Source organism: Periplaneta americana, chromosome 15 (assembly GCF_040183065.1).
Source record: "Periplaneta americana isolate PAMFEO1 chromosome 15, P.americana_PAMFEO1_priV1, whole genome shotgun sequence".
Classification (NCBI taxonomy): Eukaryota; Metazoa; Arthropoda; class Insecta; order Blattodea; family Blattidae; genus Periplaneta; species Periplaneta americana.
In genome coordinates this window covers 150,454,710-150,473,811 of record NC_091131.1, presented here as the reverse complement: position 1 = coordinate 150,473,811, position 19,102 = coordinate 150,454,710, and the positions used below count along the sequence as shown (strand labels likewise).

General features: G+C 35.6%; 1 protein-coding gene across 2 annotated transcripts in view; it reads left to right on the top strand.

Annotated features, from left to right (window-relative positions):
- Positions 1–19,102, top strand: part of LOC138715445 (uncharacterized) — a 71,949-nt gene that overhangs the window by 30,766 nt on the left and 22,081 nt on the right. For both annotated transcript variants that reach the window (XM_069848354.1, XM_069848356.1), the window contains exon 3: positions 18,648–18,791. In XM_069848354.1, coding sequence (XP_069704455.1) covers positions 18,648–18,791 — 144 coding nt within the window. The remainder of the gene's footprint in view (positions 1–18,647; positions 18,792–19,102) is intronic.

Here is a 19,102-nt window from a genome sequence, read left to right as displayed (position 1 = left end):
GATTTCCGTCGAGCCGCCATAGAACACCTAGACCATCACTGGACATCCAGCTCCAACATGGAACAGATGCATGGCCACTGTGAAAGCGAGTTGTCACATGCGTAGGATCATATCGGGATCCCCGTGAATGGTGGACTATTTGCCGCCCGTAATTGTCAGAGGAAAAAGTAACTTCGTCTGAAAATATTACCTTATTTCAATCGAAATTAACATTTTCCTCTGCAAATGCAAGGCGGAATAATCTGTGATCATCAGTAATGCACTCCCATTTTAATTGCATTAGCGACTGTACTGCCATCTCGTGTTCGTTTACGGCGGATGTGTGGCGATCCTGGCAACCAATTTTAACATAGGAATGAACAATCTATATATGATCTGGGCTATTACAAAGCAAGTATGTAACGGCACTGTTTACGAGTGTAGCCTATATCTGGAATGCATTGGTTTTGTCTTTAACATTATTCATCTCGTTTTTGCAATACTATTAACATTATGATGATGATGATTATTATTATTATATTATTATTATTATTATTATTATTATTATTATTATTCTCGTGTTTGTATTACTGTGAATAGTATAAACTGCTAACAACTGCCGAAATGAGGTTCATGAGAAAAACAGCTGGATACTCCCTTCTCGACCATCATCGGAACGTAGATATTCTGAAGGAATTAAAGATTGACTCTATTGTCCATTATCTGCAGCAATACAGGCTTCAGTGCCAGACAGATGTCAAGAGGAGGATCGCTCTAGATGGCCCAGGCAGGTTTTGTCGTATGTCCCAAGAGGTCGAAGAAATTTAGGACGACCTAGGAAACGCTGGCAAGAGACCGTAACAGATTCACTGGCATCTAACACTTGAAGACTGATGATGATGATGATGATGATGATGATGATGATGATGATGATGATGATGATGATGATGAATAGTATTATTGTTATTATTCTCGTTGTTGCAATACTATTATTATTATTATTATTATTATTATTATTATTATTATTATTATTATTATTATTATTCTTACTACTACTACTACTACTACTACTAATACTAATTTTAGTAACTGAACAATACTCCTTATGGAGAAGGGAGAAGATCCAAGAACTGAGCATCTGTTTTAATTCAAGTGTAATTAGGAAGAAGTCTCCGATATTAATGAACGTTTTTGTTTAATTTGACAACTAATCCCAACTCCTGTGCACGTTAATAAATGTATCATTCGTTTCCAGCTAGAGAAAAAAATAAAACGAAACTAATATATATACTTATACGGGAGGCGGATACGAACGCGGGTTTTCTGCGTGTGAAGTCAGAGTTTTACCACGGAGCTATGGCACATATACAGTTCAAACCGTTGTTTGCCGATATAAGAGTATGTTCTTGGATCTCGCTGGTTTCGTCCTTGCTACTCTGATTTTAGTCCTGTGTATCAAGCGCACAGCCGAATGGAACTTAGACAAATTTACGCTTCAAGAGTCCGGTCATTTTTTTTGTCTAAGAGTGTACATGAGGAGATTCATTGTGTGTCTGATGATGATTCTCATAGAAGAGTCGATATAATTGCCATCAATAGAAGAACCCAGAAAGCGATGGTCTTAGACCCTACGATTTGCTTGGAAATAGGTTGGAAGTATTTATATTTCAAACTTTTTGTCACACTGAAATTCATGAAAAGATACGTATCTCTTCCCGTCTTAAAGGAATTTTACGTAAAAGGTATCCCCGTAACATGCCATGAAGGCGTTTGGGGAGCATGGAGGTAGAGCCCCATGCTTTCCATGACCTCGGCACTAGAATGAGGTGGTGTGGTCGGCACCACGCTCTGACCGCCTTTTACCCCCGGGAAAGACCCGGTACTCAATTTTATAGGAGGTTGAGTGAACCTCGGGGCCGTTCTGAAAGTTTGGCAACAAGAAAAAATCCTGTCACCACCTGGGATCGAACCCCGGACCTTCCAGTCCGTAGCCAGCTGCTCTACCAACTGAGCTACCCGGCCGCCAAAGGAATTTTACGTACATTCTGTAAGTCAGCCGTGGCGAGAACGTGACTCGCGAGACATTGTGGCTCGCAGTGATAGCTGTGCATTTCGCTTCTAACCTCTACGCCAACCCCCACCCTCTCACTCCCTGGAGTCAAACTCCGTTCCGTTTGTATTTGTCTCTGACCTGCGAGTGGCATATGTCTCTCTCGAAACCATGTACGAAAGTTCCAAGTAGGATGGGAGGACGCATTTTTTTGCTGTCAATATGATGAGAATATTAAATGTATGATTTGTTCACAAGTATTACGAGGAAAACGGTTGTATAACATAAAACGGCATTATACTACATGTTACTGATAAAACATTAAAAAGTTAAGTGTTATTGTTGTTGTTGTTGTTGTTGTTGTTGTTGTGATCATCATCATCATCATCATCTCTGTACGTCGACCCTTTTTCAGCAGATGTACGAATAATGCGATTAGCTCTTCAATTTGAACTCACTGATTTACTATGTGATGTCAAATGAAAGCTAGATGTAAGGACTTGACAAATGTTGAACTTTCAAATTTTTGCCAAAAAATAAATATCCAAAGCTTCGTTCTATCGCTTGCTCTGTTGAAGCGATGTTTGCTACAACTTACGTTTGTGAAAAATTATTTTCAACAATTAAAATAGTAAAAACCAAATTTAGATCACGACTGACAGACAAATACCTTCGTGATCAACTACGACTGACAGTAAGTGACATAATTCCTGATTTTGAAACTTTGTCACGGAGACATTTTGAAGACAGTTAGTTTTAGTTTGTGATATTGTTCATTTTGGAAATATAAAAATTGGAGATTTATCCTTCGAAGAGGTGGAAAAATTCAAATATCTTGGAGCAACAGTAACAAATGTAAATGACACTCAGGAGGAAATTAAACGCAGAATAAATATGGGAAATGCCTGTTATTATTCGGTGAGAAACTTTTATCATCTAGTCTGCTGTCAAAAAATCTGAAAGTTAGAATTTATAAAACAGTTATATTACCGGTTGTTCTATATGGTTGTGAAGCTTGGACTCTCCTTTTGAGAGAGGAACAGAGATTAAGGGTGTTTGAGAATAAAGTTTTTAGGAAAATATTTGGGGCTAAGAGGGATGAAGTTACAGGAGAATGGAGAAAGTTACACAACGCAGAGCTGCACGCATTGTATTCTTCACCTGACATAATTAGGAACATTAAATCCAGACGCTTGAGATGGGCAGGGCATGTAGCACGTATGGGCGAATCCAGAAATGCATATAGAGTGTTAGTTGGGAGGCCGGCGGGAAAAAGACTTTTCGGGAGGACGAGACGTAGATGGGAAGATAATATTAAAATGGATTTGAGAAGGGTGAGATATGATGGTAGAGACTGGATTAATCTTGCTCAGGATAGGGATCAATGGCGGGCTTATGTGAGGGCGGCAATGGACCTCCGGGTTCCTTAAAAGCCAATAAGTAAGTAAGTAAGTGATATTGTTCATTTATTGTTCATTTCTTTCTTGTTACACGTACTAAACATTAGTTTGTAGTCTTGTACTGTATAAAATTATATTTAAGTGCTTGACGTAAGGAAAATGAAAATCCGTTAATAAGTCAGACAGTTGCTTCACTTCCCCTTCGTGTGTCCGTCTCCTTCCATAGGTGCTATGCACGTTGCAGGTTACACAGTGGTTCGGCGCACGATTACATTTTCGCCACCGCTGCTATAAGTAATGCAAACACAAAATAAGAACAAGGTACTAACTGCACCTTTTACAGAATAAAGAAGAGCTTGAAAAGGGGATGAATACTAGCGCTAACCGAACACGGAATGAAACATAAGATAGGCTGTTGTGGGATGAATGACCAGGCAAGCCATCTCCAGAGATGTAGGTCCGGGTTTTACACGCAGAATACTAACGATGCCGTTAATTCATTTCCTATCTAGGTTAGAGGATAAATAACAGGGGGATTTTTGGTTACTGTGCAGAAAATATACGTCCGGAACGAGACAAGTGACTATTGTATGCTGTAGGACAGGTGATAATAGGCCTATAACATATTTGAATGTATTTTCTTGTTTGTCGATCATTTTATAATGAAATGTGTAAGTTCTGATGGGCTGCTGCGTACTAATATTAACTGCAGTAGCAGTGGAGGGCTCTTATTGTTTTGAATGCAGAGACAGTTGGTGAAAGAATGAAACTTAATGCTTCAGTTTAAATAGGAACTTAAAGATTAATATCACTTACGAGTAGAGTTCGGATTTTTATGTAATATTGATTCTAAAATGATGTATATAAATATATAACTAAAAAGCTCAAAATATTTTCTATATCAAAATTCTCCCTTTTCATTTTCGTATCTCTTGATTCTTCCTTACGCAAGCTGGACATTAAGAATTAATATGCAAGCTTAATAATGAACTGATGGTGTGGCTGTGTTTTCTTTGGGATATGGGATTGAAATTGAAGTAACAATATGTATACTTATTACTAATTTCGGAAGCTTCCTAGTACCTGGTTCTCGTTGCATAAGCCATCAAGTCAGCCATTGTTGTATATTCATAAAAAGATGTATATTTTCTCTGGACCAAAAATATTTTACAAACTGACTAAAATCACATCTAGTAACAAACTATTAAAATTCTTTTCAGGAGAAACATTAAAAAAATTAGGCGTTACATAAACCCTGATATGAATCCGAAAATTAACCTACAACAAAACTTTTATGTGGAAAATGAAGATACTATGTGCTACGTTAGACTTTAATCTCTGAGTATTATGATAATAATAAATCTCTTTTATTAAACCCTTTTATACTCGTATTATGACGGTCTTTCCCCAGTCATTGGGAGATCATTTTAGGTGAATTAAAGGCAAAGCTTTCATTTTATTAGAGTGTAATTATTTTCTTTTTTCAGAAAGTAAAAGAATTTAATTTGTGACGGTTTTCCACAAAAACTTAAAATTATGGGAAAATGAAAAATGGTGATTTTTGAGTTGTGATTATTTTATTCCAAGGCAACGATTTGTCACCAACAGATGTTTATAACGGTCATTATGAAATTGTTTATAATTTACATTATCGTTATTTTAAATGTTATGTATTATTATTATTATTATTATTATTATTATTATTATTATTATTATCATCATGTTACAGTATTATTTATTTTTATAATGTAGTCTTATGGCCGAATCCAGAAATGCATATAGTGTGTTAGTTGGGAAACCGGAAGGAATAAGACCTTTGGGGAGCCCGAGACGTAGACGAGATGAATTTGAGGGAGGTGGGATATGGTAGAGACTGGATTAATTTTGCTCAGGATAGGGATCGATGGCGGGCTTATGCGAAGACGGCAATGAACCTCCGGGTTCTTTAAAAGCCATAAGTAGGTAAGGTATTTATTTATTAATATTGTACTGTTTTAATAGAACATATTCTTGAATATCCGTATAAAATCTTTGAATCGTAATTTTTTCACAGTTATCTAATTTTTAACAAATTTCAACCTGTTTAATTTTGTATAATAAAAAATACTTGTGTTATTATTACACTTACATTAAAAGTTTAAATTAAAGATATGAACTGTCAAATGCACAAAACGTTAAACGAACGTTTCACAATAAAGTCAGAACCAGGGGCGTATACTGGTTAAAGGGTTTGGGCTACCGCGGACCCTATTATTACACAAAATATATCTAACAATTACTTTAATTTTAATTACTATGGTAAAACTAATAATACAAAATTATTACATTATGTTATATTATAAACTTTTTCTTTTGTAATTTCCTTGGGCTACCGCCGGTAGCCCCGGTAGCCCGCAAAATACGCCCCTGGTCAGAACTCTAACTAACGAACGGGTGAATACCACTCTTAAGATTAATTTAAAATCGGCAATGCACAATATTTAACATCTGCACTGTAAAACTGACAAAACAAGTTTTTCAATATGTTTCACAAGAAGTTAGATTTCATATTGTGTTGGCTTTATTTTATTAGGCTATAGGTCTCTTTGTAATAAAGATAGCATGATTATAATTCGTACTTGCCACGGCATCAAGCACAGGGATTATATTGAACAAGGATTAGGAGGGCTATGTCTTATGTCGATGTAGATTTTGTTACTCTGGCAGTGAAAAATTAGACAAAAGAAAACGATTATGGATACAAAAGTTACTCAAATCTAAATATGCCATTTTTTTAAGTTCAAGGGGGGGGGGGTTAAAATCCCGTAACCCCCTCTTACGTACGGCCGTGTTAGGACCTGATGATGCTCGACATAAGTGAAGACGTTAGTTCAAATGATATAAAATTGTATTAAACATGAGTTATTGACGGAAATAAAAACTTGTAAGTAAGATTATTTAAGTTATCGGAACCACAATGTCATCAAACTATGACTCATTCATTCATTCATTCATTGTTCTGTCCAAGGGCAGATCTTTCACTGCAAACCCAGCTTTCTCCAATCGTTCCTATTTTCTGCCTTACTCTTAGTCTCCACATATGATCCACATATCTTAATGTCGTCTATCATCTGATATCTTCTTCTGCCCCAAACTCTTCTCCCGTTCACTATTCCTTCCAGTACATCCTTTAGCAGACAGTTTGTTCTCAGCTAGTGACCCAACCAATTCCTTTTTCTCTTCCTGATCAGTTTCAGTATCATTCTTTCTTCACCCACTCTTTCCAAACCAACTTCATTTCTTATACTGTTTGTCCACTTCACACGCTCCATTCTTCTCATATCCACATTTGAAATGGTTCTATTCACTTCTCTTCACTTCGTCGTAATGTCCATGTTTCTGCCTCGTACAATGCCATTTCCATATAAAGCACTTCACTAGTCTCTTCCTCAGTTATTTTTCCAGGGATCCGCAGAATATGCTCCTTTTTCTATTCAAAGCTTCCTGAGCCATTATTATCCTGCTTTTGACCTCGTGGCAGCAGTTCATGTTACTACTTATAGTACACTCCAAGTATTTGAAGCTGTTCACTTACTGTACTGCCTCATTTAGAATTTGAAAGTTTACCTTTTCTATTTTTCTTCATCGATATTTTAAATTTTGTGTTTTGTTGTTATTATTATTATTATTATTATTATTATTATTATTATTATTATTATTATTGTTATTATTATTATTATGTTGGGTATTATTTATTAATATTGTACTATTCTAATAGAACATAGTCATGAATATCTTTATAAAATCTCTATAACGTGATTTTTTCATAGTCAATTGTTAACAAATTTCAACTTCTGTTTAATTTTGTATAATAAAAATACTTGTGTCATTATTATACTTACATAAGAAGTTTATACTGTATTAAAGATATGAACCGTCAAATGCACAAAATGTTAAACGAACTTTTCATAATAACTAAGGAACGGATGAATACCGCTCTGAAAATGATTTTAAAATCGACAATGCACAATATTTAACGTCTGCACTGCAGAACTGTCAAAACAACCTTTTCAGCATGTTTAACGAGTTAAATTTCATACTGTGTCGGATTCATTTTATTACAAGGTCGGTACTAGGCGGTATAACAAATATAGCATTGTTATAATTCGAACGTGCCGAAGCATCAAGCACAGGGATTATATTGAAGGAGGGGTAGGAGGACTGTACCTTATGTCGATGTAGTTTTTGTTACTCTGACGTGAGAAATTTGAGGGAAAACGATTATGGATTAAAAATACTCAAATCTAAATATGTTTTTTTTTTTTTTTAGTTTAAAGGGGGTTCGAACCCCCTCCACTCTTTGCGTATGTCTCTGTTAGGACCTGATAATAATCACATCAGTGAAAACGTTAGCTCAAATATAAATTTGTATTAAACATAAGTTATGAAGGAAATAAAAACTTGTAAGTAAAATTATTTAAGCTAACGGAACCACAAAGTTAATCAAGCTTTGATTAAAGAGTGTTTATTGGCATAATGGAAGCGAGAGGATTACAGGATGGTGACTGGGAAGGTAAATTGAATGTAGGAAGAAAATTTCAATTGTAGTATAACAATCAGGCACAGGGAGATGATATATCTGTATATATAATTTGAACTGGTAATGGAAATTACGGGAAAACGGCTGAACGGATTTCAATAAATGACCCCTCATTTTGAAGATTGGAACCCAAAGTTTTAAAAAAAGAGTTTTCAGTGAAATTTCAATTTTCCTACATCATTTTCCTATTTTCCAAAATCCATCTTTCGTCAGTTTTGAGAACTAATTAATTGCATATCAGAATAAAACAAAACATACACTACAATAAACAATAGACTATTACACGGAGGCCATGACCTACAGGATTGCTGACATAGAGTTCAGATGGCTCAGATTATTTCACATCATAATTCAATATGTCTATCTTTATTTGTGTAATTTTTTGATAATCTATAAAAAATAATTTACAGGTCTGATTCTCTAGTCTTAGTCTGTAGTTTTCTGGGTACAGCTGTGTATTGGATATTAAGAACTACAAGAATAAGAATGTTTTATGACATTATTACCATTAAAATGAAATATTATTATGGTTAATGCAACACATAATGATATACTGATGATATGAAAGTGAATCCTTTTGGGGCTTTAACTAAGTAGACGCAGAGAGAATATTTTATATTAGATCTTCATTTTTATAATTTACAGAGTAACGGCTATATATGTTACTGAAAACTATAAAACTTACGTAAGGTAACTATATTGTTATTAAAATTGAAATACTTTTATAGTTATTAATCAAGTAGTGTGGGTCTTTTTCATATACAGTATTTAATGGCAGTGTGGTATAGATATGTATAATTATGATGTCTGATTCTCTAATTTTCCTTGGTAGTAATTGAGTCATGCTTCCTATTTTAGCTGCATCTTTAAACTGCATAAAAATTAATTTAATACTTCTTTGGTTTAATAGATTAGATTTGTGATCGCTGCCAAACATATTTTGTTGTAGGGAAAATAGAATGCCATTTCACTTCTTGCTACCGTGATGAGTAAGTTTATTTTCCGCAACCAGCAACGAATGAAACACTGAAACTGCTAACGATTTATGATGGACAATTTTATTTAGGGCGCATATAAGATTCTACAACTCTGACATATCATTCGCCTCATTTTCCGCATCTCAGCAATAGATTCCTCACAACAGCCTATATTACAGAAAATATACGGGCTAACATTCATTGTTACACAAATTAATCCAGCAGTATTTGGTAGATCAGTATTGTCTGGAGGAAGCGCAAAAATTACAATTCCTAAGAAAAGACCAAAAGATATTACTTACTGGTAAAATAAGAGGCCTACAAGATTTTATAGTCTTTTGATTGATCACCTCAGCAAGATCTCTTAGTGGGAAAAAGTGATTCTGCCCTCTACATTTCAGGGTAGTTCACGAAACATGCAGCAGCTATACCAAGATGCTAAGTCTTTTGTTCAAAGCATGACAAACCTTACATTTTCTTAAGTTTCACCTACAATCCGCAATGACCTGAAACAGCTACTGCATTACTCCCACATGAAAAACTCGCTTATCGTCCTGACATTGTTACTTGCGATTTCGCATTGAAACTCAAGAACTGGAGACGGATAAGTTCAAGAAAAAGTATTTGGTATAAAAAGAAACATTCAGAGGCAGTATGTTTCACTATTATGGAAGCAAATAACTTTCAAAATGTCAAGTATTCTTCACTGAAAATAAATCTGAAAAAATTTTATTTGAACATCTCACGAACTTAGTTTGCAGCAGCATTTGCTGCACAAGCCACTAGTTTACATTTAAACCCGTGTAATGCTGTTTTACATTGACGACGTGCACTCTCGGGTGGAAAATACATTTGTGTCGACATTTCTTACAACTTCGCAACGTGGCGAAGGGTCGACGACTGCACAGGACTGGCTTTATTCCGCTGCAGTGCTGCAGTCTCGAGTTATCACGGCACTGCAGCTGCTTGCACCACGAATCGATTATTTGGGAGGGGGGGGTGCTGTGTAATTGTGCGCCAATGCGATATTAGGATGACACATATCTATTCAAAAATCTGTTTTCTATTTATCAGCCTCAACTTTAAAATCTTGCGCTATTTTACATGATTTCATGCAGTCAAAATAAAACTGGAGTTTTTGTTCAGAGGTTCTGCAGTAATACGGAGGTTTGAGGGACACTGGGACTGAGTTTTGAAGCTTTTAATGTTTTCGATTAATTTATTTCAAATTCGGCAGGTTTGTTGTGTCTGTACATTTAAATAACAGTACCAAATTTCATCAAGTTTTATTCATTAATTACTAAGAGTGCTATGCATAGACATTTCGCTAGCCCACGCTACGAATGTGCTAAACTAGCCCCGGCTATCGACTGATTACTTGTACAGGATTCATATCATATCCTATTGCTAACACTGATTTATGAATACGAAAAACGTTAGTTCGCTGATCATACACTGGAAGTCCGCGCTAAGAATGTCTATGAATATGACCCATAGACATTAATTTTCATTTATTTTAATAATATTAAATTAATATTCAATATGACTTGGTTAAGAGAGAAGTTTTATATGATATTCTTATTGAATTTGGTATTTTCAAGAAACTAGTTCGATTAATTAAAATGTGCCTCAGTAAAACTTACGGCAGAGTCCGTATAGGCCAGCTTCTGTCCGATGCTTTTCCAATTCACTGCGGGCTAAAGCACTGTCACCTTTACTTTTTAACTTCGCTCTAGAATATGCCATTAGAAAAGTTCAGGATAACAGAGAGGGTTTGGAATTGAATGGGATACATCAGCTTCTTGTCTATGTGGATGACGTGAATATGTTAGGATAAAATCCAGAAACTATTAGGGAAAACACGGAAATTTTATTTGAGAAAGTAAAGAGATAGGTTTGGAAGTAAATTCAGAAAGAAAAAAAAGTATATGATTATGTACGAAATGGAAATATAAAAATTGGAGGTGGAAAAATTCAAATATCTTGGAGCAACAGTAACAAAATATAAATGATACTCGGGAGGAAATTAAACGCAGAATAAATATGGGAAATGCCTGTTATTATTCGGTTGAAAAGCTTTTGTCATCTAGTCTGCTGTCAAAAAATCAGAAAGTTAGAATTTATAATACCGGTTGTTCTGTATGGTTGTGAAACTTGGACTCTCACTTTGTGAGAGGAATAGATGTTAAGGGTGTTTGAGAACAAGGTTCTTAGGAAAATATTTGGGGCAAAGAGGAATGAAGTTACAGGAAAATGGAGAAAGTTACACAACACAGAACTGCACGCATTGTATTCTTCACCTGACGTATTTAGGAATATTAAATCCAGACGTTTGGGATGGGCAGAGCATTTAGTATGTGTGAGCGAATCCAGAAATGCATATCGAGTGTTATTTAGGAGGCCAGAGGGAATAAGACTTTTGGGGAGGCGGAGACGTAGATGGAAGGATAATATAAAAATGGATTTGAGGGAGGTGGGATATGAAGATAGAGACTGGCTTAATCTTGCACAGAATAAAGACCAATGGCGGGCTTATGTGAGGGCGGCAATGAACCTGCGGGTTCCTTAAAAGCCATTTGTAAATAAGTAAGTAATTTTAAATTATGCGTAAATTCAAAATATAGTTCTAGCTGACAGCTTCAGAATTGTTTTTGCTTTTAAACATTTTCTGTGAGGGACTTACATTCCATGATAAAGAAAACTGCGTATGGATTTTTAAATTTGAGAATTGGTTCACGAGATAAATATTTTCTTACAAATAATAATTTTTGCTTAATAATTTTCTTTAATTTTTTTAAAGTTAAAAATTCATGTCATGAAAAGTTTTCGGTAAAGAACTCATTCCATACACAGCTTTGTGTATTGGACTAAGCTGGTATTATTGCAAAGTTTCATGTAAATCGGAGCAAACGGAAGCCTTCAACATAAATGATCGCATTAAGTTATGCAACTCCTGAAATAATAGCCGTTCTATGTTGACCAAAGCCCTAGTTTTGAGAAAACTTTATTTTTAGTGGGTGTGGTAGGTTTAAGAGAGCTGCGCGTAGCATCTTAAAAATGGTCACCAGAGCTTTAAAATTTGTAGGTGGGGATTAAATATAGGACAGAATGTTAAACAAATTATGTTGTTGTTTAGTCAACTGTTCGAAGACAGGTTTGAACCTCACAAGTGACACCAACAAAGCACTGAGGCAACTAGACCAGGAGATAATGGGGTAGGGTGGTCAGTTACTTTTCCCCTCCATTGCAAACATCGCCGACTAGCTGCATATTACACTAGACAGACTTCAGATGCATACAAACAATTATTTTTCCTCTAACACATATCGTCAAGTGAGATGTACTGCCTGATAATAGATAGGCTATACATATCAGCCAGAACTTCAATCAGAGGATATAAACAATTGAAGAGTTCGCGGGAAAAACGATGAATGTCACAGTTTTGTTAAGGTTGATGTCATTATCTAATTCAATGGATCACTGCGAAATTTAATGTTGTTCTTATGAAAAATGGCAAAAAGGAGAATTATCACCACGAATACAGTAATTTTTCCTTTATTTTCTATAGAAACAGCACTACATCTTGCAGTTATAGACTCAATTAGATCATTATGTAATCCTTAACAGAAATGTGAAATTCATCGTTTTTCCCGCGAGCTCTTCAATTGTATAAGATAATTATTTATGGAAAGAAACAAAAATGTTTATTTTTACTATTTTGGCCAAAAATTCAGTCCTAGTGTCCCTCAAGGAAGAGTTTTCATGAAGATCCTAAATAAAAAATAGTGCAATAAGTAGTTAAAATATTTTGTATATTTGTTTCATTTCAGTAAGAAATCTTTACCAATATTCCTCTCATAAAACTAGAAAAATTTGTACGGAAGTGTGTTTAAAAATATCCTAATTTAGTTTACCCTCGAGCATATGGATGCTAGAGCCCGATAAAATGTTAAAGAAAAGAACATCCAAATTGGCTACTCGGAGGAGACTTTTTTAGAAAACGAGAACGAAAGGGCTGAGATTCCCGCATGCTTTACTATAAATCATTCCACATTAAGAAAAAGTCATTGGTTTCATGGACCTTGCAGAGCACATTGTGGAAGCTGTGGCAGGCAGGCGTTTCTGTGCCAACTGATCATTTGATCGAACAGCCCTATATGCTCAATGCGTTTTTCTTAACGTGGAATAAGTCTATAGCAATCAGTAAAAAAAATGAGCTTCTACACCATTCCTGACAGACTTTACGTGAGATAAAAGTTTTTGAGCCTATCAAAAGTTGTTGCTTTGTCAGCTGTCCGAAGACAGGTCTGAATCTCATAAGTGACACCAAAAAGTCATCACTCATGAAGCAACTAAGCCGGAAGATAATTGGGTAGGTGACCAATTTCTTTTCCCCTCCATTGCATACATTGCCGACTAGCTACATATTACATTAATCAGACTTCAGAATTATATGATACAAACAATTGTTCTTCCTCTGGCACGTATTGTCAAGTGAGATGTACTGTCTGATAATAGATGTACATATCAGCCAGAACCTCAATCAGAGGTACTATCAAAAGTGGCTGGGAATATTTCAGCCTTAATTCTGCAGTAGCCAACGACTGGACAAGAAGTGTATGGTTACAGAAATAAGAGAATTGATAACTTGAGTTGTCAAACGAAAAGACAAATAAAGGATTATGAGAATAAATAAATAGGTCTATACAAATCAGTTTGCTATTATATCACTGTCTCTATAGCACTGATGAATTCTTAGAGTTGCTCTATCTTAGATCTTGTCTTCAAGATAATTCAGAGTAGTTAGATGAGGAGTCTATTCTACAATTTTACAAGTATTTGGTTTACACACTGCAAATGGGCCTTTTAGCTGAAGTTGGCTCAGCCTATAGTTTTCTAAAATTAAGTTCCAGATTTTGTGTATTTGTATTTAATATTATAGTCATTTATTATATTTAATACAGCACTGACGAAAACGAAAATAATGGCTTTTAAAGGAAAGGACCTAGTGAACTCAAAAATTGTAGTTGATGTTAAAATTTTCAAGCAGACGTCACATTTTAACAGTCCAGGTTACAATGTTTATTATAAGAAGGGTATACATGCAGATGGGGCTCATTGCAATTTTACGAAAAATTGGTTTATTGGCTCCGTCTATAGCATTTTCAGAGGACTTTCATTTAACATAAAGTGAACTGGAAAAAAAAAAAAAAAAAAAAAAAGACTAACAGCGATTAGTTCATTTTAAAAAACACTGAAATTTAAGGGGACCTGGTAAGCCAAAAAATCTTGAATTTTTCATTTTTCATTTATCTTTCAGATGAGCCATGATTTAAGTTTGTATCTGATTCATAAGGATGTTTTTTTTTTTTCGGTTTAAATGAACAGTGACATTTAAGTGGGCGTGTCCATAGGCGGAGAGAGAACCATTTCCTTGGGGAGGCAAAGGAAGACATAATTAATTACCTCCTCCTCCGTTATAGCTTGACCGTGGTACAGTATATTGGAATATGATCAGTTAATAAAGGTATTTTCGGGGGGAGGGGCATGTTTTTTACAGTGTTACATCCATATCGGCGATGTTTCAAACCGAGTTGTATAGGGCTTGAACTGTAGGTCTGCTACAAATTATAATAGGGCATAACTTAAAACAATCTCCCTCTTTTTCTCTCTCGTGCAGAAACACATGCATACATCAATAAAACTACGTAACAGTGCTAACAGAAATATTTTTATATGAAGCTTACCTTCCGAAGATATATGAAATGTAATTTCTAATAATTATTTTATTTAATCTCATTTTTTAAGTTTACACATTATACTGGGATCACTTTTCTTTTTCCTGCATTGTCGTGCAGTATGTTATTCATACATTTCGAAGTGGTGGCCTCAACAACTGCAGACTTCAAAGACAATAGTATAGGCTGTTACGAAAGAAACATTACAGTGCTTCCATTCCTCAAATGAGGTAGTATAGGAATTCTTATACATTCAGAAATTTAAAATAAATACAGTATTATAGTCCAGGCACATGATCAGAAGACATTAATTCATCAATTTAAGCACAAAAACTTAATCATAAACAAAACAAAAAAAGATATTTTGAATTCAATAGAATAATAGAAAAAAAAAAAGAGATCAGACAACTTGGGGGGGCAGTGGCCCCCATTACTCCGCCTATGGGCTTGTCTCCTGTTCATCTAGCATACTACCACAGTCTACTATATACAGTCACGAAGCTTGAGTTTTGAGGGTGCTAGAAACAATAGACTGTGACGGTACTATTTTGTATTGCCTGTAATGAGGCGATATTAGCGATCCTAGTGGTGAGCAACTATCTAATGTTTGCATATTTACTACGTATTGAGCTTCGCGACTGTATATACTAGACTGTGATACTATGTTAGTTTCAAATTTTGCGCCTTATGTGCGAAATTTTTTCATTGTAGGGAATTTATGTGTATTGGCACACCTGGTTTACCGTCTGTGCTTTGTTTCGTAGCAACGGATTTGTTTACAGTGTTGTGATGTAATACACGTGCTGTACGGAGTTCTATTATTAATTGTGTTACGATACAGTTCAGTTGCATTATAGAGGTGGATTTTGTGATATTTTCTTACAATATGGGTTACAAAAGTAGCTTGAAAGTATTTAAGAAGAGAAGAAATGTTGGTAAACGTAAGAACTCTGTTAGTAAGGTGAATTCTAACGTACAACCCTCTAGCACACGTGGTCAGTGTGAATCTGTAAATAGTGGCTGTGCATCAGGAAAGAAACTTGAAGATTCTAAAATCAGATATGAAACCCTGAAACAAGAACACAGTGTTAGTGATACCAATGGGGTTATAGATGTTGGCATATTATCTAGTGTACTGCAAAATAATGTATTCTGTAAAGGCTGTGGCAAAGGTGGGATATCTCTTGAGGTAAAAAAGCACATTGGTCTTGCTGCAGAATTAGTTTTAAAATGTAAATACTGTGCGTATGGTGTAAATTTTTACAACTCTTCATCTATTGATATTTCAAAGATAAACCCAATAACATGTAAACTCTACACAATAAATGTTAGACTATGTATGGCCTTAGGGCTATAGGAAAAGGTAAGACAGGTGGAGAGACTTTATGTGGCAGGTGGAGAGACTTTATGTGGCATTTTGAATTTGCCACCTCCTCCAACCAGGTCTACTAGATATAACATAATAATTGGATCTGCGATTGAAAATGTTGCATTACATAACATGAAGGTTGCTGTGGAAGAAGCAGTTGCAGAAAATGATAATGTCAGAGGCATATCAGCTGCCTTTGATGGGACGTGGCAGAAAAGGGGCCACATTTCACTAAATGGCGTTGTGACGGCAACTAGTGTGGACACTGACAAGGTAATTGATGTTGCTATATTATCAAAACATTGTAGGTGTGAAGGTAGAACAACAAATAAACATGAAACCGATTGTGAATGTAATTACAGTGGGTCAAGTGGTGGAGTGGAGGTTGCAGGTGTGACGAACATTTTCAATCGGTCACTCAGTTCATATAATGTGAGATATGTGAAATATTTAGGAGATGGGACTCTAAGTCATTCCTTGCTGTTGAGGAATTGAAACCACATGGGAATGACGTACAAATTAGAAAATTAGAGTGCATAGGCCACATACAGAAGAGAATGGGCATTTTGAGGAGACTGAAAACCAGTGTGAAGGGACAAAAATTATCGGATGGTAAGGGTTTATTAGGAAAGGGGAGGCTAACTGACTCAGTTACAGACAAAATTCAAAACTATTACGGCATGGCCATAAGACTTCTATTTACTATTTTCCCGAAACACATAACCACAGTGGACCATATGACGATTCACCACTGTTATTCTCATCCCAACCGACACTTGAGACAGGCATTGACAAGAACCGAGTTCTGAATGGGAGAAGTGAAGGCTGATGGGTGGGGGAATACCTGCTAGGCCACGAGGCCGCAAGAAATGTATCTCAGTTTCAGCTTTCCCAGTGAAACCATAAAACCCGGGGAAATGCAGAAGCCAGACACGGCATGAGTGATCCTGGCTTCAGGAACAAATTTTACTGCAAGACAGGTCTATATACATCACAAGGTTTTCTACTTCTACAACTCTATATGCTTCATTGAAAGAACTAATATAATAGCTATGATATATACGACTAAAAACCACTAAAATTTTGAGTTTAAGAAAACAAAGTGACTGAGGTCCAGCATCACTTGCCTCAGCCAATCAGCCGCCACTGTACAAATCTACCAACATGGAATTTCATCTCAGACTAAAACCTGTCTTGACCCTTTATACCCATTGGTGACTGCACATGATAAGGTCGCAGGGCAGATCTTGCCTCCTCTGCTATACCAGATAATGTTGTTGTTGTTTTCTAATGCCAGGCGTTTGACAGTAAAGTCATTTGACCTCTCCCACTCCAATATTTTTCAAAGATATTATCATGGCCAGCCACTGAAGCACAGATTTTGAGGTGTTCCGAATCCATTTCTTGGTTTGAGTTGCACAATGGGCAGTTAGGGGACTGATATATTCCAATTCTATGCAGGTGTTTGGCCAAACAATCATGGCCTGTTGCCAATCTAAATGCAGCTACAGACGATTTTCGTGGTAAATCGGGAATTAACTGTGGATTTTGATGCAGAGAGTTCCATTTTTTTCCCTTGGGATTGTGTTATCAAATTTTGTTTGTTGAAGTCTAAGTATGTAGATTTAATAAATCTTTTAACAGAGTAATACGTAGATTTAGTAACAGGTCTGTAAGTAGCAGTGCTGCTCTTCTTTGCTAAATCATCCGCATTCTCGTTTCCCAGGATTCCACAATGGGATGGTATCCATTGGGATACAATTCTTTTATTGAGTGATATTAATTGGGAGAGCATTTTAGTTATTTCTGCTGTTTGAGATGAAGGTGTGTGTTTAGAGACGATTGATAGAATAGCTGCTTTGGAGTCTGACAATATAACTGCATTTTTAAATTTATTGATGTGGCATAGAAGATTCCTGAGACTTTCACTTATTGCAATGATTTCTCCATCAAAACTTGTTGTTCCATATCCAAGAGATCTATAAAGTGAGAAGTGACAGCACGTAACACCTGCACTGGCACCTTGTCCTCTGGAGATCAAGGATCCGTCGGTGTATAAATGAAGCCAGTTTTGTGGAGGGTACCTAATATTAATTGTCTCTAAAGACAATTGTTCCATTATTTCAGTGTTTACTTCTGATTTCAGTATTTCTTCTGTTAAATTTAGATTATATTCTATATTTAATAGAATTAAGGGGTTTGGTTTAATTTGTAAGTTTTCTTTTAAATTTGGGATATTGATTTTCTGTTTCAATTCTTGAAATTGTGGAGAATTTAGAAAAAATTCTGGTGGTGTACAGTGCAGATAATTATAATAAAGTCTGAGCATGGAACTGAATTTCAATAACTTAAAATGAGTAATCTTGATATCAATAATCATTATTTCATTAGTTTCAATATATTAAATTTGTGCAGCTCTGTTTATAAATATAACATAGTATTCTTTTTTAATGTTTAAACATACTTTTTTGTGCGTATTTTAGTGTATAACTAAAAATTTCCGAGTGGTAAATGATAATAGAGCATTGAAAGTGTGATGTGGTTGTTTTGCACAGAATTTCATACTGACGTGGCACTAAGACATACGTCCCAAGGGCCGCACCATGTGTTGGGACGTGTCAGATGTACAGAACAAGGCTGCAGTGAACTTATTCCCCTGTCATGGCATGCAGGGAAATCAGCTGTGGCGATACAATCCGGTGAGCTAATTGTGCCTTCGAATTCTATTTTATAATTGAATCAGGAATTTTCAAAAGGGACTAAGTCTGGAAAAGTAAATTTGAAGAAAAAGATATATAACAGTCCAAACATGTTGATACACAATTTAAATGTGTACATTCTAAAGGACTTCGTTCCTTTTAATGCTGAAATCCAAGAAGAGTGTATGGAGACCCAGAAATGGGCATAAACTCAATTTACAAAAAATATGGACTTGGTCCCTTTTTCAAATTCCTCATTCAATTCTTTCTGTCATATATGAGGAGCTCACAACCAGAGTGGATCAAGTCTA